Source organism: Silurus meridionalis, chromosome 18 (genome assembly GCF_014805685.1).
Source record: "Silurus meridionalis isolate SWU-2019-XX chromosome 18, ASM1480568v1, whole genome shotgun sequence".
Classification (NCBI taxonomy): domain Eukaryota; kingdom Metazoa; phylum Chordata; class Actinopteri; order Siluriformes; family Siluridae; genus Silurus; species Silurus meridionalis.
The window spans coordinates 19,061,461-19,087,404 of NC_060901.1; the positions used below are offsets into that span (position 1 = coordinate 19,061,461).

The following is a 25,944-nucleotide window of genomic DNA, read 5'->3' on the forward strand; positions in this document are numbered from 1 at the left end:
TTTTTTTCTATTTAATGCCAAAATTAGTAACTTTATACACAAAACTCGGCACGTATAAAAAAATCGTCGCAACACGCACCTGCTGCCCCAATCTGGAAGATACACGGTTGGGCCAAAAGTATTCGCACGCCCTGATTTTTTTCCCGATTTCATCCTCAGGCCTCCTGAACTTCACTAACGAGCACAATCTCCAGTGGAACATCTGAAGAGTGGAGGTTCTTATAAGGGCCAAATTGTGATGTAAAAAAAATACACAATCTTATGCTCCTGTCCACAAACCTTTGGCCAGGCCGTGTACATTTTCAGGGATTTCTTTTTTTTTTGTACGAGAAGCAACGAACTCTACACATACAATCTTTTCTGCTTTCGCACACAAAGTTTGCTGTTCCGTTCTCCGACTTCTGATGTGACCTGGATGATCTGAAGGACTGTGCGTGGTCTCGTTCTGGTTTCGTGACTGAAGTGCCATGTTGGTGTGTGTGTAGGAACATCTAAATGAATGAATGAATGAATGATGATGGTATGAGACGCTCCTGCCATTTTACTCCATGCTTCCTCATCTTCTGCTTCGATTTAATCAGTTCATGACTGAAGGTCAGCTACATATAATATATATAAATAATACAAAATATAAAAAAATGAGTAATATAAAGAAAAACTGGTAAAGATTTACAGGGTTAATAAATCTATATGAAATCTACTTTGCCTTGCAATGCCGTGTGTGTGTGTGTGTGTGTGTGTGAGAGTGAAATGCTCTTGCCTTTGAGATGACTGGCGCTCACAAGAAGTCCGTCTTCACCACTAGATCACCACTAGAGGGCAGCCTCGAGCTGTAAGCAGGTCTAAACATTGCCACTGTACCAAAAGTCGTCTGGACGATTATTCGACTTTTTTTTTTTATTGTTTTGTTTTCCTTTTCACACACACACGGTTACAACCGAGAGGATGATGAGCGAGCGAGGAAGATCTCGGCTCGGGTTTTAAAGTGAGACGTTGCACAAAATGGCACCGAGGACAAACAGCTGGACGTAAAATACGTTTAAATAATAATGATCATAATTAAAAAGAAAAACCGTGACACGTTTACGAGTTTCCAGATTCGCAGTGGAAAAATAATCGATCGTTAATCGCGAGAACCTTCTCGTTGTTCTTATTTCGGATCGGTATGAAGAAAAGAAACGACAGGAAACACTTGGACCCAAAAGTATCGGGACACCCAAATTTTTTTTTCCATACTTCATACGTGGTTCTTCACCGAAACGTTCCCACAAACCTGGAGGAAATTTTCCAGACCTGATCCTGTTCCAGCATGATGATCCACAAAACCAGCTCCATGAACACATATGGGTTGGAGTGAAAGATCTCCTTCTATAGCGCTACATTAAACACCTCAGGATGTTCAAATAATACAAGTGTCCACAAACTTGTTGTCCTGTCGCTGTTCAAACCCAGGTGCTGAAATGACGTCCAGATCTTTTATTAAATTTTTTTTTTTTGATGATGAACTGCTTAGATGTAAAAAATAAACGTTAATAAAAAATAAACGTGATATCCTACGTATCTCTACATGACCGGATATGTTTCACACTCTGGTTCTGGAGAACCGAACTCCAGACGTGTCGGTGTGGACGTGTACATTTTTTTTTCCCACCTCCTCTTTAGTCAAATGTCTGATTTTCCACCTTCTAGTAGTCGTACCGTGGAGTAGCTTATAGAGAGCAGTACAGCAGTAAAGAATGCTCACACACACACACACACACACACACACACACACACACACACACACACACACACACTTGTACTGAAAATCCCTTCCAGGGGGTGGCAGTGTGACCGATAAAAGATTACAATGCAGCTTCAGGAACCGAGTCACTGAACACTATGGATGTATGTGAAGCCCCTCAGAGACGTCCATGACGAGCACGTGGGCCTCCTCTGGTTGCTACAGCAGATGGAGGTTGGTGCTCGGAGACAATCCTGAGCTCGGGAGCCGCGGAAGGAGAAGCAGCCTGGACGTCGCGGCGGATTCTTTAAGGCGTGTGATGCGCGTGTGTTGGTTTTGTCCTCTCGGATGTCGAAGAGCTGTGGGTGGGTTTCTACGACTCCTCTGCTGCAGTCTTTATACATTTCATACATACGGTTCACAGAGAATAAACGCCTGAAGCAAAGGAGACGAGTGCAGGGGGGCCGTGGGCGGAGCCTGAAAACACACAGAGGGACCTGAAGGTTAACGGTGGGAAAAGTCAACAGAAGGACAGCAAACACAGCTGCTTTCTGACCCCCTGCAGGGGCGCAATTTCCATTTCAAAAAAGTAAATTATCAGGCAGGAAGTCAAATTTAGGACTTGTTAAGGCCCTGTTTATTCTGTTTACATAAAAATGACACCAAAACATCAGTCGAAACAGAAGAAAATGTTAAATATTGAGTTACAGTGTACAGTGTAGTGAATCAGATGTATGTTGATTGCGTAATGGGAAGGTTGGAGCTTAGTGGTCTTAGGTTTAGGAGGTCATGAGTTCCCAGCCTAACCAAGCCTCCCATACCTGGGCCCCTGAGCAAGGCCCTCAACCTCAATGCTGATCAGTTGTATGAATAAGACTCTGGATAGAGTGTCTTATTATATATATTAATAATGTTGCAAAATCATACACGGCCAGTAGATGGCAGCGTAACACATTTTAGAGCTCAGGAGAGAATTAGAAGCAGTGGAGCTCTAATTAATGGAACAAATCAACTAATTAAATAAATAAATGGAGGGAGGGATGGCGGGAGGAAGGGATTGATGTATAGATGGATGAAGGAAGGGGTGGATGAAAGGAGGGATGAATGTGAAATAGATGGAGGGATGGATGAATGGATGGAGGGATAGACTCCTCCCCCTGAATGACTGTACTGATGTATAATTACTCACGTGGCATACGCGCGTCCCAGCCGCCATTATGACTTGCTGACGTTCTCGTAGATGATGTCGCTGGTGAGACTCTGCTGTTTTTTCTTCTTCCACATGAGCAGGACGCACTGATGGATGAACACGTACTGTTCCTGCAGATACACACAATAAAACAACGATTGTTCCGGACGTCTTTGGATGCAGGAGCATGACATTTTCCCTTCACTTGGACGAGGAGACCCAAAACCCTGCTGCATGAAGAATTGGGTTGGAGTGAAAGATCTCCTGCTACACAACATTTGGAATGAGGGTGAGTGCTGACTGCACCCCAGGCCTCCTCGCCTCTATCTACATCACTTTACTGACACGCTGATGACTGAACGAGCTACAAAACTCCACAGATCTGATGGAACATGTGGAACATGTGGAACGCATGTACCTCCGTTTGCACCATGGAGAGTCGATGTGAGCGCATCTCCGATACCATGCCCAGGATATCGGCATACTCGTGCTCCCGGAGGTGCTGCATCAGCCGATCCAGAGCAATGAAGGTGCCTGTACGACCCACGCCAGCACTGCGGGGTTACAAAACACACAACACTTTTAATAAACCACCTGGATTCTGCAACAATCCATGGACATAGATGGAGGGGTGTATGGTAGAAGGGAGGGATGGATGTAGGGGGGAATAGAGGAATGTATGAGCAGATGTATGGAGGGATGGGTTGATGAAGAGGTGGACGGATGGATGGAGGGGTGGAGGAATGGATGGATGGATAGATAGAGGGATAGATGGATGTAAGCATGGATGTAGGGATGGATGTGAGAGTTCTCTTAAGATTTCTTGTGGGTTCCTCGAGGTTCTTGTAGTGAACCTCAGGAAACCCATGAGAAGGTAGACAAGGGCGTATTTATTCATGCACAACGGCTGGATATAAGTTGAAGTGTAAAGACTGGATTGTGATTGGCTGGTAGGAATTGTTTAGATGTAAATCCTGGATTTACATTTGCTGGAGAACAGTTAATGTGTAAATCCTGGATTGTGATTGGCTGGAGAAAAGTTTGTGTGTAAATACTGGATTGTGATTGGCTGAAAGGAAGTTTGGATGTAAATACTGGATTGTGATTGGCTGGAGAACAGTTCATGTGTGAATACTGGATTGTGATTGGCTGGAAAAAGGTTCAGGTGAGAGTTCAGAGGTAGTTTGTGTTTTTTTGTGCTGCTGACACAAACACACACTAACATCCTGTAACATCTCACACTATACCTGGATTATAAATAAATATATAAATATATCAGAACTGTCCATCGATTAAAATGTTTAATCACAATTAATCGCATGATTGTCCTGAGTTAACTCGCCACTAACCACAGTTTTATCTGTTCTAAATGTACCATAAACTAATGCTTCAATTAACTGTTTTTAATTCTAACTAATGTTTATTATAAGTAATGCCGAATTCAACATGGAGCATGAAGACCAAATATTCTCGTAAATATTGTAAATCAATAACGGTGTTTTAAATCGACGTAAATCATCAGGACACCAAACGGAACTTTTGGTATGTTTCCACACGGACGCTTTTAATTGCCGGATGTGTTGCGTCGCGGCGGATTTTGGTGCCGGCGGATTTTGGAGCAGTAAAAAGAATGTGATTCAAAATGATGGAGTTTATTTTTCTCTTTTTTTATCCGAGTAAAGAAAAGACGTTGTGAATAAACGTGTGCGATGTTCGCTGCATTAATCACGTGTTAATAAAATTTATTATTAAAGTTATTAACCTGTTAATATTGACAGCCCCAATATATATATATATATATATATATATATATATATATATATATATATATATATATATACACACACAGTGTGGAAGTTCTGAGTGCTCACCTGCAGTGGACCGTAACGGGTCCTTTGGTTCTGTTGACCTGCTGGCGCACAGACTGCACAAACTGCAGGATGCTCTCGATGGCGTTCACCGTGGGGACTCCGTGATCGGGCCAAGACGTGTAGTTAAAATGCAGCACGTCCTGCACCTCATCTGCCTGCAGAGAGAAGAGGAAGAAGGAAAATGTGAGGAAAAAGCACACACACACACACACACGCACGCACACGGCTCCTCGGGCGATTCGGGTAAATGTATTGTGATGTTTTACAGCGTATAGGCTCCTTTGACACTTACATAGCTCAGGCGGAAGTTTCTGATGGTCCATTCTGGAGACTCGCTTTCAGACAGCATCTCCACCGTGATCTCGCCGTAGGAAACCGGCTCGTCTGTAAACGGCCAGTAATGATCACACTTCACCTGCGGGAGAGGAGAGATGGAAGAGGGGACCAGAGAGATGGGAGGGGGGTCCAGAGAGATAGAAGATGGAAGAGGGGAGATGGGAGAGAGGACCGGAGAGATGGAAGAAAGGACCAGAGAGAGGGGAGATGGAAGAGGGAAGAAGGTGAATGAACATCAAATTCTTAGTGGTACTGTATGGTCAGATATTTGTGGACACCTGAGCATAAGATTCACTGTTTTGGGAAGATTTTCCACAAGATTTAGGGTGTTAGTAAAATCAGGTACTGATGAAGGTCTGAAGGTTCACTCAATGTTCACATTCATCCTAAAAGTGTTCAGTAGGATTTAGAGGTCTATAGCAGGAGATCTTTCACTCCAGCGTATATCCTTATGGAGCTGGATTTGTGCTAGAACAAAATACGATCGTGGGACTCCCAGTTTGTGGAAACAGTTTGAAGGCAGACGTCCGAATGTTTGTAACCCCACGTGGCGTTCGTGGATACCGACCCTGCGGCGCTCGTTGCACTGAGTCAGCATGACGATCACGCGCGAGTTCTGCTGCATCACCATCTTCCAGAAGTCGTTGCGCGTCTCCGGCAGCGGCCCCTGGGTGGCGATGTACTCGCGCGCTGACTTGTAGCCCTGAAGGACAAACAGAGAAAAATGAGCGTCTGAATATAAGAAATAAAAGATTATTATTTCCGTCATTGATACGAGATGAGGAGTTTTTTTGCTCACTGGAATGTAGTTGGCGTTAATGTAGTCGGCGCCTTCGTCGTTGTGCATGGAGATGAGCTTCACGCGGCTGAAGTCGTCTGCTCGAGGGGGGAGGGGGGGTGTTAGTGGTCACATGATCAACAAATAAACATCTGCTCCACAGAATCTAGACGAGAGAAACACTCACAGGGTAAGATGTTGGTGTAGCGGTTCTTGGGTCTGTTCACGAGAAGATCTGCGGCATCGTGTGAGAGGTCCAGGCCAACGCTCTTCAGCTCCTTCAGCAGAGAGAGAGAGAGAGAGAGAGAGAGAGAGAGAGCAACACCATGAGGTCTTTTATGTGTGGCCAAAAATATTGGGACACCCGAATTTTTTTCCCCGTGTGTGGTTCTTCTTCAAACTGTCACACACATGTATAGGACATTATAGGAGAACCCACACCTGCTCCATGGAGATATGGGATGGAGTTTTTCAAGATCTCCTGCTGTAGAGCTTGAAACCGTACCGCACCCCAGACCTTCTCACCTCACCCTGGAACGTCTCCACCGAAAAGTGGAGGTTATTGATCTGGTGTGGTGTCCGCAAACTTTTGGCCGTACAGTTCTTTCGGCTCCTGGCGTGGCGTCGCTGCCCCTCCCCCAGACGTAAAAAAAAACAGTTCCCGAATTCGCAAACGCGCGTGCTTCTCGTACGCAACGTGATAAGCGTTTTATTGCGTTTGCTGGAACTCGGCTTTTCCCTGAACTGAAATAAGATCCGGCGTCTCGTGTCTCGGCTTTCGACTCCAGCGTCTGTCCGGCTGTGCGGGTCACGTGACCACTGTCCAGTTTCTTCTCAGGAGAAAAAAAACACTCCTGCGATTTTTAGCACCAAACAAGAAACGAGAACGTTTCACCCGCCACAGACCCATAACAGCCCCCCCCCCACACACACACACACCCTCACCGACCCATAACTACTCCCTCACCGACTTGCCCCGTAAACCCCCCCCCCATGAAAAAAAGGAAGGTGGAGATGTTTCCTTACTTCAAACTGCAGGGAGAACTTGTAGGCAGAGTCTTTGCTCATGTCCTTGATGTAGGCCTCAAAATCATCCAACTGCACTGGACTACAAACACACACACACACACACACACACACACGCACCAAGATTATTCACGTGTCACAGCAAACACACTGTTTATGTCCAAATTATTTACAGGTCACCATATTATAACATACACTCACACACACACACACACACACACACACACACACACACACACACACACACAGTTACCTTGTTAGCTTCCTTTTCTTCAGAGCAGTTTTACTCCTAGAGGTACAAAAAAAAGTCCAGGACACTTTACTCAACTGTACATTACTACATCATCATCATCATCATCATCATCATCAGATCTTCATCCATCTACCAGTTGCAGGTAAGCATGCATCCCTCGTTCCAAGCTCATACTCATTCCATTTACTTACACACACACACACACACACACACACACACACACACACACACACACACACACACACATTTCACATTTCAACCCCGAATGCAAACACATGCAAAACTCTCAAACGTCCTGAAACCTCCCACTACATCCATCTATCATTTGCTGCTAGTACGGTTTAGTCACATGGTGTGGGCTCATGGAAAAGGCACGCTAACGGTTAGTTTCATGCCGTGTGTGTGTGTTTGGGTTAGAATCTTCAGGCCTTCGTGCTGTGAGACGCAACCATAGACAGATCTGTTCTTCACGACCGCGACCATCATGTTCTGTTTATCTGAACACCTCGGGTTTGTGATGCGAGTGAAGGAGAACAATGGCTTCCTTTTGATAGAGGGCCAAAAGTATGTGCACCCCTGACCACCACACCCAATATAACTAAGTGCACCCCTCACATTTCAGCCGCCTTTTTAGTATCTTCTCGAGGGACAAGACTATAGAAATCAAACGTGGATATAGAGGAGAAAGTATTGAGATTCAGGAGAAAATGAGCGATGAGGTGAAGGACGAAGATGAAAACAAGGAGAAAGTGAGAGAAGAGGAGGAGGAGGGAGAGGAGGAGAAGAAAAGGAATAAGAAGGAGAAAGTGAGAGCGGGAGAGAAGGGTATGGAGGAAGATAAGGGGAGGAAGAGGAGAATAAGGAGAATGTAAGAGAGGGAGAGAAGAAGATGAAGGAGAGGAAGTAAAATAAGAAGGAGAAAAAGAGGGAGGGAGATGAGGAGAAGGAGAAGACGAGAATAAGGAAAAGGAGAAAGTGAAAGAGATGGAGAAGAAGGAGGAAGATGAGGAGGGATGAAGAGGAGAACAAGGAGAAAGGAGAAAGGAGAACAAGGAGAAAGTGAAAGCGGAGAGAAGGATATGGAGGAAAAGACGGAGGAAGATAAGGGGAAGAAGGGGGAGAAGGATGAGGAGGAGAAGAAGAGAAGAAGGAAAAGGAGAAAGTGAGAGGAAAGAAGGAGATGAAGAAGGAGGAAGATGAGAGAGGAAGAGAAGGAGGAAGTGGTTCATCAGTACCGGAAACACAGAAAGGAAAACGTCTGGAGTGAGACGTCTGACACGCCCATACACGTGCCTGCTACTCGTGTTCACGTACTTTTGGCCTAGAACAGAACATGAAGGTCACGTGTGGAGATTAGCGCAGGACTGGATGAGTGCAATGTTCTGCAGATGTCTCTATGGTTGTGCAGCGTTTTTTTTTTTTTTGTTTCTTCTCACGCATGCCTCCTCCGTGATGCAGCGTCTGGCCGTCTGGACTTTACTTACCATGGATTAATATAAAAAGCCAAAAGATAGTCAGTCCAAAGGCAGGATGGCAGAAGAGTAAGGAAGGCAAAGAGGCTCCTTCGCCTGAAGGGGGGGTCAAAGAAAAAACAGACAAACACCAAAAAGAGCACAAAAAAAAAAAAAAAAGGTTGGGGACAAAACATGGTGCTTCATTAGTAATAGTGACAGACAGTGATGACTGAGACGTACTTCATTAGTGCTTCGTACAGGGTTAATTAATGCCTCATGCAGTCCACAGTGTCATTATCGTTTATGAGAGCGATATGAGTGCAGGAAAGCAGCGTATTATAATAAAATATAATCTATAAATCTTTATCTCTATATACACATCCTGGACACGCTTTTGCTGTGGGCTACTCGGGGCCACGCTGCTGTACCTCAGAACATCAAGAACATCAACGGTCACTGGAGCAGCAGACAAGTCAAAGACATTTACAGAAATATTGTACAAGACACATTTCAGTACGATGGGAATGGAGGGGTTTATTTACAGGGTTTCTGCAGGGTTAGTCGGGAAAACACACGCGAATACGGCGAATATGTTTTACGTCTGCGCTACAATCCCCGAGAGAATTGCACAAATAGCAGAAAGCTGATTGGCTCATTCATAGAAAAAAACAACACGGAGACTAACAAACTAAAATGTTAGACAACATGTTAAGACCTTTTTATTATATTCAGTTATTGAAGACTTTGAAAGCCGAAAATTTTCGTCTTTTAATTTGTGGACTTTAAGACCCTGCGGAAACCCTGATTTAATTTTTTTTCCTTATTTCGAAATGACATGATTTCGCCAAAATCTGCTTCAACTGACTGCCTTTAAGCTGTTATATTAATCTCATGTTTATGGCATGGAATACATTCTACTAACAGCATGTGTGTGTGTGTGTGTGTGAGATCACTGAAAATGTTTAGAATTCTTCTGCATTGGACATGTCGTACATTTAGTGAGTTTTCACTGTGAAACCATGATTTACGTCTCAATCCGATACCTGGTTCCTTTACTGATTGGCCTAAAAACCCAGGGGTTTTCAGCGTGTTCCTTCGCAGGACGTTGAAGCTCATTCTAAAGCTTCTCAGCTCTGTTTATCACTGGTGCGTTTGAAGCCTCGATCAAGAAATAAATGATCTGTGAATATCATCAATCCATGTCCGATAAAACATATCGCATGTTTGATCTGAGAATTGATACCGTTTTTAAAAAAATAAACAGAAATTTACGTTTTTATCACTGTGTAGGATCACGTCTTCTGTCTGCTGAAGTTTTGGGAAAGGAATGTTGTCCCTGATGTGTCTGATACAGGCTTCTAACTGCTCAACAGTTCTGGGTTTTCTTTGTTGTGTTTTTTCCTTTCGTGATGCGCCAAATGTTTTTCAAATTGTTGTGAAAGGCTGCGAGCAGTTCAGCCCCCCGGAACTCTTCTACTACAAAGTCATGCTATTGTAATGGATAATAGAGTTAGCATCGTCTTGCTCATACACGCAAAGGCCTTTTTCACCTGAAAAATACGTTTTCCGGATGGAAGCATTTGTTGCTCTAAAACCCGTATAAACCAGGAAGCCTTTCCAGATGTGCCAGCTGAAATGCCAAGTTTTTAGGAAAGTGGGTTGTACGAGACACAAACCAGAACCTGCATAACAATGATCTATGGGTCTATGGGAATTGGAAGATCTTGAGTGCTCTGCTACATTGAACACGTTTTGAAGGTCTCCTCACCTCACCTACACCAGGACCTGACTTTACTAACAGCGTTGTATGTGATTGAGCTGAATGATGTGTGACACTCGTGAAGGTGCATGATGTGTGTGTGTGTGTGTGTGTGTGTGTGTGTGTGTGTGTGTGTGTGTGTGTGTGTGTGTGTGTGTGATGTACTAAAAATTCTTCCGAAAGTGCCTCAGAACTCCTACCAGTTGTAAGGGAGTTTCCCATCGCGCTCGAAGGAGGCGAAGTTGACGAAGGTTTCTGCTCCACACTCCCTGAAACGAGATGAAAACACAAACACAACAATCAGCTGTCAATCAAAACAATTACACTCCAGTCATTCCAGAGCTTCATACGGTACTGAGTGTACTGATAGACAAACAAACAGAACCGGAGAGACAAAAAAATAGATAGACAGACAGGTGAAGGACAAAAGGACAAATAGACCAACCGACCGGCCGACCGGCAGACAGACAGACAGACAAGACAGACAGATAGATAGATGTAATGCTGTACAGGCAGATAGATAGAGTGATAAATATACAGACAGACAGACAGACACACTGACACAGAAAGACTGACAGACAGATGTAATGCTGTAAAGACAGATAGATAACAGACAGACAGGCAGGCAGACAGACAGACAGATAACAGACAGACAGACAGACAGACAGATAGATAGATGTAATGCTGTACAGGCAGATAGACAGAGTAATAAACAGACAGACAGACAGACAGACAGACAGACAATGTTATGCTGTACAGACAGACAGACACACTGACACAGAAAGACTGACAGACTGACAGACAGACAGACAGATGTAATGCTGTACAGGTAGAGGTGAAGTTTTCACCTGGTCATCTGCATGTGTTTCTTTCGCAGCACCAGTAGAAAAAGGACGAGGAGACTGATGAGCAGCACACTGAGCACCGCAAGCGCAGAGATAGCAGCTACACTGGGGTTCATCTCCTGAGCTGCACACACACACACATTTCCAGTTCACTGCTGAATATAAGCCATCACTATTATAAATGATCATTTTTAATTTAGTATGAGTGAAACCTGAAACCTGTGGAGGAAAAGGAAAAGGAAAAGGAGGAGGAGAAGAAGAGGAGGATGAGAAGAAGGAGAAGTATAAATAGAAAGAGAAAATAAAAAGGAGAAAAAGCTGGAGATAAGGAGGAGTTACCCAGAGTGCTGATGGTGATGTACGCAGGTTCACTGGGTGTGCTGTAGCTGTAACTGGTCACGCTGCAGTTGTAGGAGCTGGAGGCCTGCAGGTTGTTCACGGTCATCACGTGGGAGTGTGCAGTCTGGGGCTCAGATGTCTGTACACAACACGTAAACACACACTGTTTGGAAATACGTAGAAACCGAGACAAGAACTCGAGTGCCGTGCACAGACCCTGTACCTCCTCAACCCCAATTAACACCTTAGGGATGAAACTGACAGACCCCCAGACCACCTCTAGTCCTCCTTAACATCAGTGTCTGATCTCACTAATGCTCATGAAGGTGATCACTGATCCCTATAGCCAAAAAAATAAATAGATGAAGCTCATTAGAACGGGGGAAGGAGGAATAAAGTGTGAAACGTTAACGCCGACGCTGTCAGACGGATGAGGCGGCGAGAGATGCAGCTGACGAGCGCGGCCACGGGAGTCGCCCACGGCGTGATGAGAGACGGGGTAAAGGCTCGAGCAGATGGCGCGCTGCTCATGATGACGCGCGAGCGCCGGAGTCATCGCTGCTCACTGCCAAGGACCTCCGCCTGCCGCCGGGGGTGAGTCATTCCCACAATACAGGAGTCAAATAACCCCCATGACCCCTTATATTATATTTGTGTTTGTAAATGATACAGTTTCTGTTAATTTCCCCAAATTTCTAATTCGTTTTCCCGTAAATTCCCATAGAACGTTTCCAGGAAAGTTTCCGGAAATTTACCAGAATTTTCCTGCCCCTTAGCAACCCTAACCGTAGTCCAATTCCCATCCTGATCTCACGTTTTCATGCCCCGTAAACATGTATAACTTCACGTATCTACAAATCACAACCCCATTGTCCTGTATGTGAATAAGGTCACATGACTGCCTCGATCCTGTTGAAAAAAATGTAAATAATAATAAAAAAAAAAACCCAGACGACTTTAACCTTGAGCTTTGTGACGGGTCCGAGTTGTCTGCAGACGACCTGGTAGAAGTCGACCACGCCCTCCTCGGCCCACAGCAACGTGACGGAGGAGTGGGTCGCGTTGATAGCGTACAGGGACTTGGGAGGCGCTGGATCTGTTCGGTAGACGAAAAAGACGTGTGTGAGACTAAAACGCAACATTTTCCGCTTCCTCGCAGGTTCTATAGACGCGCACAACCCCGCCAAAAGTTTGTGTACACCATGCATTTATTGGCTTTGTTTAAAACGTCATGTTTCACGTGGAATTCCCATTTCCTTAGTTTTTTTTATTATTGTGTTTATAGCTCTGTAGCAGGAGATCTTCGACTCCAACCCATACACACCATATCTTTTTTGGAGCTCGGACACAGGAGCGCGATAACGCTGGGGCAGTTTCGTACGAATTACGCTCAGGACTACACGTGTCTACACAACGTGACACGGGACATCGGAGGAAACGATGCGCTTATTCGGGACACAAAAACAATTCATATAAAAATGAACAATTGCGGAGCTCGGGCACTCACCCAGCTTCAGGATGTGTGGCACGGAGGTGTTGCGGCTGCGTTCCGTACACGCCGTCACCGTCACGTTGTAGATGTCTCCGGGAGGGAGTGCGAGCGCGGCCTTCATCACATTACGCGTGACCTGCGGGGGAGAGAAGGGGGGGTTTAATTGCTTTTTTGTGGATTACGAATGTTTATGTGGAAATACGATGTGGCCAAAAGTATTCTGACTTTCCCATGTGCCGTATGTGCTTCTTCCCTGAACATGTTCCCACAAACTCGGGAAGCCTTAAGAGGAGCATCAAGCGCACTTAATATGGAATAGAACGAGAAATGTTATGGCCGAGAAGCTTACGTCAGTGGAGAAGCGTCTCCGCGAGCCTTTCTTTCCTTCAGCCAGCACCTGCCAGTGCAGCATCCGGGAGTGGGAGAGGTCGGTGAAGAGGTCGCCGTAGGTCCAGCGCACGTACAGCGCGCCGTGTGAGTAATCCGCCGAGGAGATGTGCGGTGCCTCTGGAGCTGTGAAGCAGCCTCGGGTTAACCACTAGGAAACAGTTTTTTTTCTTTTTTTAGAGCATTGCATAATTGACCCACCGGTAACGAAGCTCACAGTGGATCCGTCGCAGCAGCTGAGAGGAGGATCGCCCCAGGTCACCATGGTCACCCGGAAGTTGTAGTACCATGCAGGTAACAGATCAGTCACTCTCTGTTGGGAGGAAGAAATGTAGGTGAAGGTGCATTACCTAGATTTAGATTTTTACTCGTTCCATTCAGTTTTAAATATAACCCTAGACTGAAAGGAACAAGTGAAGGCCCTTGTAAGAACGTGTGAAAGCGTCTACCAGAGTCTCCATGAGGGAGAAACACCCAAAAGGAAACCAGTTCTCATCCTCAATACTGGATTTTCATTTATTCAATTTCTATCAGCTTTTCACTAATGATCTGGCAACTGTAGTCCTAATGATCATAATTATCCATATCCGTCTTCATGGTTCTCGAGTGGAACTATCCCTAGTAATCTCGTGTATCTTTTAGCAGTTCACGTAGAGAACATCCTCAGGAGTAGCGATGAGGAGATCTTGAAGCACAACATCAAAAAGAATTAGCAAGATTTTTTTTTATCTGTTCGTGGCTTAATACGAAGCCTGGGAAGATATTTCACTAGATATGGTATTTAGTAGGGTTGAGGAGGCCAATCAAGACCTTTAACTCCAACCTGATTCTTCCACAAGAACATTGTCATGCTTGAACAGATTTGGGTCTCCTAGTCCAAGAAAAGGGAAATTTTCATGACAAAGACGTCCATTTCTTTTGAACTGAAGACCCCTCTGTGCAGCTGGAGATGGTTCCACATGAACAGCCTAAAGGTCCATGAAGTCTGCAACTCAAGAACTTTTAATTTTTTTTTTTAGTCTGTTATGCAATGGTTCAGGACCACAGTTTCCATGAACAGTTCTGCATTTCACTACACTACAGTATATAGGCAATAAACTTATACATTCTTTTATACATGTTTTATCTCTAAAAGGCTGCTTTGAGACATCGTCCATTTTTAGACATGCTCTACAGATAAAACTGAATTGAAATGAATAGCCAGGTGTCCTAATACTTTTACACATAGTCAACGTTTCATACAAGTGTTAAGATTCAGACAGGAGAAGCAAACTCTGGCATCATCTGTATCTCAGTTTTGCCCTCTGTCCTCACCTTGTGTTAACCGCACTATCATGTCCCTCCTTTAATAGCCAACTTGAGGCCCAGAAACGCTTTGGCGCTCCCCGACTTCCAAATGTGCACGAGAGCAATTCGGCACACTCAGCCTGCAATTAAGCTCTGAGTGTAATAATTACAGGCGGAAGATTGCATGCTGGGATACGCGCACATTAACACGAGAGATGACTCAAGAGGGTGTTCATCTGAGCGACGGTCGAAAGTGTTTTGGTTTCTCCTGGATGACTTTGATCGAGCAGATAAATATTATTAATCGGGGGATCGTACGTTTTTTTTTTGGAAATTTGGAAGTTTGGAAGTTACCTGCTCTCTCAAATTCCAATAAACATTGTTTTTCAGGAAATGCCTCGATCTAGATTGTAGATTCTAAATTGGATGAGATTTTACCACAGAGGCGATGACGGAGGCGGTGGCGGCGATCTCGTAGTATGTGGTCCACTGGGCGGTCTGCGTGGCCGAGTTGAAGAAAAAGGTCTGCAGGACGTATTTGCGGAAAGCCACGTTGTACGGCCTCTGCCAGCTCAGGATGACCGCCGTGGGGCTCAGAGGGTACACCACCAGGTCCCGCACTCCCGTCGGTTCTGCCCAACATCACAGTCAATACCCACGCACAGACACAGAAGAGGGATGATCTCGAAGGTGTGGTACGTACCGATATCGATAATGACGGGTTCGGAGGGGGGGCTGATCAGGGGTCCGTTAGTGTGATAGACCACCACTCTGTACTGAGCGCCAGGGGTGAGGTTAGTGAGGATGTCACTGGTGGTGTTTTCCTGTAAAACAATTCAGTGGTGAGGATTCAGACGAATCAGGAAGTAAACTGACTCCAAGTCTCTAAGATCTCATCGTGTGACACCTCTGGGCAGTAGTGATAGTTTAATAACTCAGGGCAGTAGTGATAGTTTAGTGCCTCGGGGCAGTAGTGATAGTTTAGTGCCGCGGAGCAGTAGTGATAGTTTAATACCACGGGGCAGTAGAGATAGTTTAGTGCCCCAGGGAGTAAAGTGATAGTTTAGTACCTCAGGGCAGTAGTGATAGTTTAGTGCCTCGGGGCAGTAGTGATAGTTTAATACCACGGGCAGTAGAGATAGTTTAGTACCTCGGGGCAGTAGTGAGTTTAGTACCTCGGGGCAGTATTGATAGTTTAGTACCTCGGGGGAATAGTGATAGTTTAATACCTCGTGGCAGGAGTAAAAGTTTAATACCTCGGTGCAGTAGTGATAGTGACTGTGTGACACCTTGGGGCAGTAGTGAGAGTTAAATTCCTCGGGGCAGTAGTGATGGTGACAGTGTGGTACCTCGGGGCAGTAGTGATAGTTTAGTACCTCAGGGCAGTTTAATACCTTGGGCAGTAGTGATAGTGACGGTGTGGTACCTAGGGGCAGTAGTAACATTGTGATACCCCCGGGGGGGGATTGTAGTAGGGGTAGCAGCAGTGACAGTGTGCTACCTCGGAGCAGTAGGTGATCTCCATGCGCTGGATGGGGTTGGGCTTGAGGCAGGTTAGAGACACCACGGAGACGAGGCTGCCGTTGTGGCTCTGCGCAGATGGAGCCCAGGATACTGAGGCTGTGCTCTTCCCAAGCATTTTCACACTCACCTCCTGGGGGCGCTCTCTGGGCTGCTCCAGGAACTCGCCTGTCGGACCTAGAGTGTACGCACACACACACCCACATGTAATGATTATAGAAATACAGTGCTGCGTTAAGGTAAAAGTGTTGCGTATGGAATACACACTGAGGTAGAAGGTGAATCCTGGATGTGGTGCGCTCTCTCGGGGCTCACACTCCCCTGCAGAGCTGACGCTCGTCACCAGGACGCGGTACGTCCCGGGTTCCGACAGCTCGCCCAAGAACTCGTGCGTGTTCTCGTCCACGTTAACCGTTTCCGTCACGTCACCTGCAACAGACACGTCATGAGATGCGTGAAATATGTGCAGAGCAAAAGAGGGGTTTTCTTGCGGGTCTCACCGTCCCGATAGATGTAGACGTTAAAGCCGTCCGTCGTGCTCGGCGGCAGAGGAGGTAACCAGCGAAGCTCTAGGAGGACCGAAGGCGGTTTCTCTGAGCCGTCAGTGGGCTCCGGGTTGAGCTCCATGGCCGAGCCGAGGTCTTTTTCTGAGTCGTCATACTCCGGGGGCGCTCCGTTCACGAACTCGTACTCGCCTCCGGTGGGGGAGGGGCGTCCCGTCGGCCAGTAGGAGGCGGTGGAGTTGTCGCGCTCGGCCGCGTCGCTGGTGTTAACGAGGATGCTCCGTTCCGTCGGTGTGAGCGTGGACGTCAGCGAGGCGTTGATGTCCGGGCTCTCGGAGGTAGCAAGAGGACTAACCATCTGCAACTTCTGCTCGAGTTCCTGTTTGTTTGTGAGTTCGGGGTCCTCCCCCGTTACGGGGACGTCGCGCGCCTTCCGGGGCAGACGGGTGTCATGCCAGTTAGGGGCAGGCAGGGCTTTTCCGCCGAGGTGGACGATCTTGAGAGAGACGTTGAGTGGAGGATGGGGGACTGGACAAGAAAGGACAGACGGAGGATAAATAAAGCAGGACGGATTCTCTTATTGATTAAGCGGTAAAAACCGAGACGCACCTGTCCTGTGGCGGTGCGGCTCGTGGATCACGGCACTCTTTTGGATCAGGGTGCTTTTGTTGACCGTGGCTTCTGAGATGAGCTGGAAGGTGATGTTGCTGTAACACGTCCCGGGCAGCCAGTGCTTAAAAACCGTTTTGCCTTTCTGGAAATCTGAACCAAGAAAATCATGAAAAGATACAGACAACTCGATGTTTATCAAGTATCGGGACACCTGACTTATTCATCTGCAAACTCCTTTTGGATTTGCTAGCATGGAATTTTTCCGTCGCTCGAACTAGACCTACGAATGCCCTTGTGGCTGATTAGGGATGTGCATCTCCATAACTGACACCAATACGATTCGCTCAAAATCTGGAAACATAGTCAACGATACGATACATTAGCGATCCCCATGAAGCAGCAAATGATACGATACGATTCCCCCCGTTGTGTCTGCAGGAAGACGCAGCTCTACCTCTGCCATGTTAGTCTGTATTGTATGTGATTCTCATGTCGCACCTAAATTGACGCATCACATCGTTAAACTTGGAATCTAAAAATCTCAACAAATCCTAGAGGAACATCTTGTCAGAAGAGTGGAGCTTATAGATAGGACCTTGTAGTCCACAAACTTGCTCGTAATATATATAATGGTGCATGTCTGACCTTTGTAGAGCATGAAACGCTGCTCGGTTCCTTCGGAGTAGCTGATGTTTACGCGGCTGAAGCTGTTCCTCTGGGGCGAACGCAGCTCGAACACCACGCCGGTCTCGGGAGCAGGCTGGTAGTCTGAAATCTGCACGCTCTCCAGTGGGAGAGGCTCTGCCGAGAACAAAGAGGAAAAGTTTTTCACGATCGAAACGCACACACAGCGAATCTAGAGATTTTTTTTAACCGGGATCCTGAGAGGTTTCTTACTCGTGAGCAGAGTCACAGTCCTGAGCGGTTTGGACCAGGTGGAGCCATTGGCTAGGAGAAGGCTGATGGTGTAGCAGAGCCCATGGTAGGTGGGGTAATAGTGAAGGACGGCAGGAGGCGGCTGGCCCTCGCTGGAGCTCTGGAAGGGCAGGATGTGGGTACGAGGCTCTCCAGATATCTTGGCAGCGTACCGGGTGATATTCTCCCTCAGATCCGAGGGTTCCAGAGTCATCACGATGCCATCGTCCTCCTGTAACGTCACCTCGAACGATACGACGATCTGAAATCACACACAAATCAGTTACATTACTGCTGAGTCTGTTAAGGGTTAAGAGTCTTTCTCAAAAACCCAGCCATGGCAGCTATACGGTGCTGACACACACACACACACACACACACACACACACACATCATCATCATCATGCCTCCCCCCACTGAAAGCAAAGAAGCAGGAAATCCAACAGGAGAAAAGTAGCATCAATGGGACGAGCAGTGGTAAGCAGAAGGTTCCCATGGCAACCAGAGCTACACTCTTTTTTTCCTTCTTTCTTACAAAAAGATCTTGGCCTCCTGTGGGATGTAAAAAGTGAAAACCCGGTGGGAGATTTATAGTGTGAACACAAGAACCGACAGACTAATATGTATAGACAAACAGCCAGCCAGCCAGCCAGACTGACCGATAGACAGACAGACAGACAAACAGACAGACAGACAAACTAATACATAGACAGACAGACATACAAACAAAAAAGAATACAGACAGACAAATAAATAAATAGACAAACAGATGGATAGATAGACATACAGACAGACAGACAGACAGGTATAGTATAAGTAGAAGGAGATAGCAGGAGCTCTGAGGCTGAGGGCTACGACCATAACCTGCACTTTAAACACAGTCTTCATCCCACCCGGGACGGGCTCCAAAGAGTCCCCTTATGATGATGTCGTTATTTCCAAGGGAAAATCGAAGCTTGTCATTGCACCGAAACAGTGTGTGTGTGTGTGTGTGTGTGTGTGTGTGTTGGATTAAATGAGGCTAATGTAATAATGTGTGTGTTCAGGAGGTTTACATGTGGGGTACAGTGGATCTTTGGAAAAAGACAGGTGGAGATGAGGAAAAAAAAAGGAAAAGTTGAGAAGAGACTGGGTGATGTTTAGAAGAGGAGATGTGGATCTTCTACTCTAACCCATATGCTAATGTAGCTGGATCTGTGCATTGTCATGCTAAAGCTGGTTTTGGGTCTCCTGGTTTAAGTGAAGGGGAAATTTCATGGTCCTGCACCCAAAAGACATTGTATACACCCTCCAACTTTGAGGAAACATTTTTGAGGATGAACCACATATGGACATGGGAAAAAATGGGTGTCCCAATACTTTTGGGACGGGCAGTGTGGTTTTACAGTTCACTGTAGACACATGACACGTATCGGTGACGATGGCGGAGAGACTTGTGTGCAGAGAGTGACGAGTTGCAGGAAACCTTAGGAACAAAGTCTGATTCATCTGAATGAAACGCTCGTCTCCGTGGCAACAAGACATTGAGCGGAACTGTGAAAGATTGAGCTTTGAGAAGAGCGTTCCGTTGATCCAACTCATCTCAACAGGATTGGGGTGAGTGTGGAGTTCATCTCATGCAGCATGCCATCATTCTCCTTGTCCTGTTGGAAAACAAATGATGGTCCCACTTAGTGCAGACCAGATGATGCTGCGAGTGCTGTGGAAGCCATGCTGTTTCACCTCCACACCATCACGCCATCAAACCTCCTTCATCACAGTAGGAACCACACATTCAGTATCTGTAGATTCAACGTCTGTATGTGTAACAAAGATAAATTTAAACTCATCAAACCAAAAGACATGTTTCCACTAATCTAATGTCCATTACATGTCTTTCTTGACCCAAGCTCGATGCTCTTCTAAAGTAATCTTTTCTTTCCCACAATGCGACCACGAAGGCCTGACTCCCACAGTCTCCTCTGAACAGTGGATGTAGGAATATGTCTGCCACTTAAACTCAGAGAAGCACTGCTGTAAATCGGCTTGTAATTTGAATTACAAAGCTCTTGGCTTTTCTTAATTTCTTTCTCTTGGCAAATCTTAATGAGAACCTGTTTCCTCAAAGCGTTTGATGGTTCTTGAGACTGTACGTGAAGATCCACTGAAAAGTTCTTGAGATGCTTCGGATTGACTGACCTTCGTTTCTTAAAGTAATGAGAGATGGTTTATCAGTAGTTGTAGTAGCACTAAGAGGACTATTGACTCTGTATTCACATATTTGAAGTCGCCTAGCGGCATGAGAGTGGCAATGCGTTTAAGAACCACCTCAACCCCCCTTTATCCTGATAAGAAAAGGTCAACTTCCTGCCCTTTCGGTTCGCCCTCCTTTAAAATACCACCTACGTGAAAGCTGGTCATGTCTCCACCAAAAAAACAAACAACAAACAAACACAAAAAAACACCCTTCTCACTAAATCCTGTCCTTATAAATCCCAAACCCAAACCGTGCTCACCACGAGCCACAAGATCATCGTCCATAAGCAGGCAGTGAGACCAGTCTGATGGATATCACAGGTTTTATATTGTTCTTGTCCGACATTGTGACACTGCTGCACATTTCTCCAGGACAGCATGTTCAGACGCCGTGCGAGAGATAAGCTGCACTTTCATTAACTCAAACGGTCGGGATGTTTCCAGCTCACGGCCCCCGGCAGGTTTCGGTTGGAAAAAAAGAAACGTACCGTGGAGCTGTCAGAGTGGCGTTTAAAGCGACAGCGTGTCCCCTCGAGGTGAGATGATATGGCAAGGTGGAAAATAAACCAGGTTCAAGACACTGAGAGGCCGGGTGGGATCTTATAAGATGTTGGTCCGATGTAAAGCTTTGAAAAGGTGTGAGTTTTGAACGTCACCTTATACCGTGGTCACGGAGTGCTGCTTCATCGGGGTTGCAGCGTACGTCGCGGAAAAACTATTTAGCGCTCGTCATCGGGTCCTGATAAAGAGGAGCATGACTGAAGAGGTTGGAGCTCGGGGGGGAACCAGGCTTCATCCAGCTGTTCCTCAGGTTGATGTATTTCAGATGTCAGTCAGAAGAACAAATCAGCAATAAAAGCTTTTCCAGGCCTAGGAAACAACATGCTCCTGTGACAATAACCCTCAAGGTTTAGAGTGTAGGGGCAAAAGTGTTGGCATCCCCTATATTTCATTTGCAGTTATTGGGTGCAGTTTATTTCTCTGCTTCTATTTGCACTTTTATTTTCTATCTTTTAACATTGGAGCAGCAAGAAAAAGAAAGATCGCCTGGAAGAAGGCGTCTAAAACCAACCGATTTCAGCGATAGGCTTTTCCGCCTACGCTACAGAGTTCAAATGTACTAACTATGGATAACTCCGTATACACTTTACAAGTTATAGATTTACACACAGATGTTACAACAGCTGGAAAGTCCTCTTCAGCAGCTTTCAAACAACACCAGCCCCATGCTCCTGTGATTGAAGTTGCAGGAGGTCGGGCATTTTAACCGCCTTTGGAGCTCTACTGTGTGAAACTGATGCCTGGGTTCGGCTCAGGTGAGGATTTATTTATTCCATTCTTTTTATATCTCAATTAACCAGGAGCAAAAGGGCTCCAAGGAAGTGGGAAATAATCACCCTGTCAGGGCTCCCACACATTTTCCATTACAAAAATTCCGTACTTTTCTAAGATAAGGAACCATATTAATTTTTTCATTTCGTGTATCGATTTTGTTTATTGCATCTTCCGTCCACATGGAGACGCAGTTTTTTTTTTTGTCAGCGAAAACGTCGTGTTTTACTAAGAAACTAAAACGCGAAGTTTCAGCGAATCGAATCGTCTTATGTTTCCCTCACATGCGGTACAGGCTACGTCTAGACGAATCCGGATTAGTTTTAGCCTTTGTTTTATAAAAAATATATTTTTACAAATACTTAATGATAGATTTTAGAAAACCTTTAGAAATCTTTAGAAAAGATTTTAGATTTTAGTGACCCAAACCCCCACCACACACACACACACACACACACACACACACACACACACACACACACACACACACACACACACCCCACCACCACTACCACCCATCAAATTCCATACTTTTTCACACTTTTCAAAAATGCGTAGGAACACTGCCCTTTACAACCGTGGGGAGTAGAAAAGCATCTCGTCACAGGCACAAAACATCTAACTTTGAGCTGAAGATCAAGACCAAATCAAGTTCCTCTTCTGTCAGACCTCCACCAGCAGGGTTTGGTTTCATTATTCAAACCTTCTTCCTGCATTAATGGAGACGTCTGTCAGCTCCATAAAAAGCATGGACAGGCCCTGGAGAAGCCCAGGATTTAAGAGCAGTGTGTGTGTGTGTGTGTGTGTGTGTGTGTGTGTGTGTGTGTGTGTGTGTGGAGAAGGACGCTGAAGGATCAGTTCAGTGGAAAGAGCTCCGTATTATTACAAGTTTCTTGGCCGTACTTGTGTGAGCAGAATAATACGTTCGGCTCACAGGAGCCACTTGATAATGAAACGTGCGCATGGTCACGTGATCAGCTGACAGGAAGTGTGTGGTGTGAGCTGCTCTGGAAGCTGTAACTGGAAGAAGGTCTTCTGAGATGTTTGTGATCACATGGGCAAGTTGAGGAGCACTGTGTAGGAACACTGTCAGAAACAAAACCAATACACTCACACCACAGAGCAGTGAGGAATGTGTCACACACACACACACACACACACACACACACACACACACACACACACACACACACTGGTGGTATGCCTGAGGGGTGAAGGAGGAACCTGACCCCAGAAAGTAGCATGAATGCAGGGTCACTCACACAAAGAGAGGGAGAGGGGGATAGAAAGAGTGGGGGAGGGAGAGAGAGAGAAAAAGAGAGAAATAGATAGATAGATAGATAGATAGATAGATAGATAGATAGATAGATAGATAGATAGATAGATAGATAGATAGATAGATAGATAGATAGATAGATATTGTGATTGAGATTGTGTGTGTATGGAGTTATAATCCTAACTGTACGACGGTATCATCTTCCTTTCTCCCTCTATCCCCCCATCCCTCCATCCTCTCCACATGTTTATGGGATCATTAACACCAAACGCTCCGTTCTGCTCCATCACACAGCATTCGGGGGACATTTCTTTATAACAAATGCGTCACGCTGATATGATAGATGCATGTGTGTGTGTGTGTGTGTGTGTGTGTGTGTGTGTGTGTGTGTGTGTGTGTGTGTGAAGGCGTTCATGCGTGATGTTTTATCAGTAAGAGGGGAGGAGGAGGTGGGCAGCACTGGGCCCTGGGCTCCTCCGGCATTTAATTAAAAGCAAACACAGAGGAATGTGAACATGAGTAACCAACCCCCCAACACACACACACACACACACACACACACACACACACACACACACACAATCACCCAGGAAAAGAAAAACAAAGGGCCCTAGCTGGAAGTAGCACGCCGGCCGCCCACTCTCTCCGAATGAATGAAAGGCTGCTACAATAGGTCTCTCTCTCTCTCTCTTTTTTTTTTTTTTTGCTGACTCATCACTCCTCCCTTAATCAGACCCTGGAGAAGGAGCAGGAGGATCTTAGCAGGAGGAGCTTAGCAGGCCGCATGACGGCAATCGTCGAGTGTGATTGGAGGAATCCTGACTCGGCGTTCTTTTCTATATATATATATATATATATATATATATATATATATATATATTTTTTTATCAAATCGAGGTGCTGCGAAAGAGCGTCCTGCTTTCTTCACCTGGAACTGAGCCGACTGTCTCCTGGATGCTTCAAAAAATACAAATTGAATCACTTTAAGCTGTTTTTTTTTTTTTTTTCGTACACCAGATGTCTACGCGTCCCAGACATCTGTCTCGGAGCTCCCCGGTCGCCAATTGAACGAGCCTCGTTTGCTGCACCAGCAGCAGAGACCAATGAGGCGTACAGACACAATGGACTCGCTGGCAGCCTCGCGGTGCTTCTCTTTAGGGCCTCTGTGCTCCAGCGCAGGCCTCGTATTCACCACCACGCGGGCCACAATGTCCCCACTCTGACTCAATCGCCCTTCTGTGCTCGATGAAGGCACGATGAGGAACCCAAGTTCATGCCATTTTTTCCCCCTCTGTAGGCTTTATCTCGTGCAGGATTCCGGTTGTTCCCGTGTGTGGTTCTTCTCCGAGCTGTTTTGAACCAGGAGACCCAAAACCTGAGGTTGGAGTGGAAGATCTTCGGTGGCCCGTTATAACAATTTAAACCCGCTACCTGGCTTCAATAACAAGCTACAAATCTCAACAAAATTCAGGAGAACATCTTCCCAGAAGAGTGGAGTTCCACGAACTTTCATCTGTGTACTGTATGATTAATTGAAACAAAAATGTAATGGACTGTGCTGGAGCAGCGTTCATTATATATATATATATATATATATATATATATATATATATATATATATATATATATATATATATACACACACACACACACACACACACACACACACACAGGGGTATGGGTAAAGAAGATCAAACCAGAAGATCAAACCAGAAGATCTCAGGCGTCTGTGATATGGCATGCGGGGCACGGAGAGCTCAGGCCTGCCGCTTTGCTCTGCCGAGAATTAATCAGCGAGACAGGCTGCGCTCCCAACATCATAATATTTTAATCCGCATCAAATCCGCTTCCTCTTTTCTCCTCTCTTCAGCCAGAAAGAGCTTCAACCGTGGAACCGAGGAACCACAGACTAACAGCTGAGATTCGCACATGAACTCAAACGCAAATAAAAGCGATCAATCAGACACCCATAAGACAATAACATTCCAACTGAATATACACTAAACCCTGAATATTCCTGATCGTGTCACAGAGACATGGTAAAGAATTTACACTACAAGATATTAAAGAACTCAAACTATGAAATATTTAGGAGTAAATTTCAACTATGGCATATTAAAGAATTTGAACTGAGATATTAAAAGGACCTTCGCTGAAATATTCATTCATTTAAACTATATCAAAGAATTTACACTGAGACTATTAAATCATCTATAGTATGATTATCAAATAAATCAAAGTATGAAATATTTAAGAAAATTTCAACTATGAAATATCAAAGAATTTCAACTGAAATATTAGTGTTTGAACTAGGAAATATCAAAACATTTCAACTATGAAATATCAAAGAATTTACGCTATGACATATTACAGTATTGAAACTGTGATATTTCAAATAATTTAAACTGAAACATTAAAGAATTTACATTATGAGATAAAGAATTTCAACTATGAAATAAATAATTTAAACTATGAAATAAATAATTTCAACTATGAAATAAATAATTTCAACTATGTTTTAGAATTTTAACTGAGATATTTGAATGTTTAAACTAGACAATATCAAAGATTTTCAACTATGAAATATCAAAGAATTTCAACTATGAGATATTAAAGACTCAACTATGGCATATTACAGTATTGAAACGATGAGATATCAAAGAATTCAAACTGAGATATTAGAGTTTTAAACTAGAAAATATCAAAGAATTTACACTGAGATATCAAAGAATACAAACTATGAAATATTTAATTATTGAAACTAGAAGATAAAGAATTTAAACTGAGATATTAAAGAATTCAAACTATGAA

General features: G+C 45.0%; 1 protein-coding gene across 2 annotated transcripts in view; it reads right to left on the bottom strand.

Moving 5' to 3' along the window:
* Positions 1-848: 848 nt before the first annotated feature.
* The window catches only part of ptpro (protein tyrosine phosphatase receptor type O), a 29,091-nt gene continuing 3,995 nt past the window's right edge, over positions 849-25,944 (bottom strand). Inside the window, exons 2-27 of one of the 2 annotated variants that reach the window (XM_046873541.1) lie at positions 18,273-18,552; positions 18,021-18,176; positions 17,373-17,525; positions 16,761-17,291; positions 16,528-16,689; positions 16,241-16,437; positions 15,443-15,563; positions 15,178-15,371; positions 13,654-13,765; positions 13,415-13,578; positions 13,081-13,201; positions 12,536-12,669; positions 11,574-11,712; positions 11,238-11,358; positions 10,590-10,658; positions 8,661-8,744; positions 7,177-7,212; positions 6,924-7,005; positions 6,085-6,175; positions 5,919-5,995; positions 5,688-5,822; positions 5,076-5,198; positions 4,784-4,938; positions 3,331-3,466; positions 2,913-3,043; positions 849-2,200 (exon numbers count right to left, since the gene is read on the bottom strand). In XM_046873541.1, the coding sequence (XP_046729497.1) occupies positions 2,939-3,043; positions 3,331-3,466; positions 4,784-4,938; positions 5,076-5,198; positions 5,688-5,822; positions 5,919-5,995; positions 6,085-6,175; positions 6,924-7,005; positions 7,177-7,212; positions 8,661-8,744; positions 10,590-10,658; positions 11,238-11,358; positions 11,574-11,712; positions 12,536-12,669; positions 13,081-13,201; positions 13,415-13,578; positions 13,654-13,765; positions 15,178-15,371; positions 15,443-15,563; positions 16,241-16,437; positions 16,528-16,689; positions 16,761-17,291; positions 17,373-17,525; positions 18,021-18,176; positions 18,273-18,552 (3,678 nt within the window). In that variant the 3' untranslated portion in view covers positions 849-2,200; positions 2,913-2,938. The remainder of the gene's footprint in view (positions 2,201-2,912; positions 3,044-3,330; positions 3,467-4,783; positions 4,939-5,075; positions 5,199-5,687; positions 5,823-5,918; positions 5,996-6,084; positions 6,176-6,923; positions 7,006-7,176; positions 7,213-8,660; positions 8,745-10,589; positions 10,659-11,237; positions 11,359-11,573; positions 11,713-12,535; positions 12,670-13,080; positions 13,202-13,414; positions 13,579-13,653; positions 13,766-15,177; positions 15,372-15,442; positions 15,564-16,240; positions 16,438-16,527; positions 16,690-16,760; positions 17,292-17,372; positions 17,526-18,020; positions 18,177-18,272; positions 18,553-25,944) is intronic. The other variant, XM_046873542.1, reaches the window with a different exon arrangement.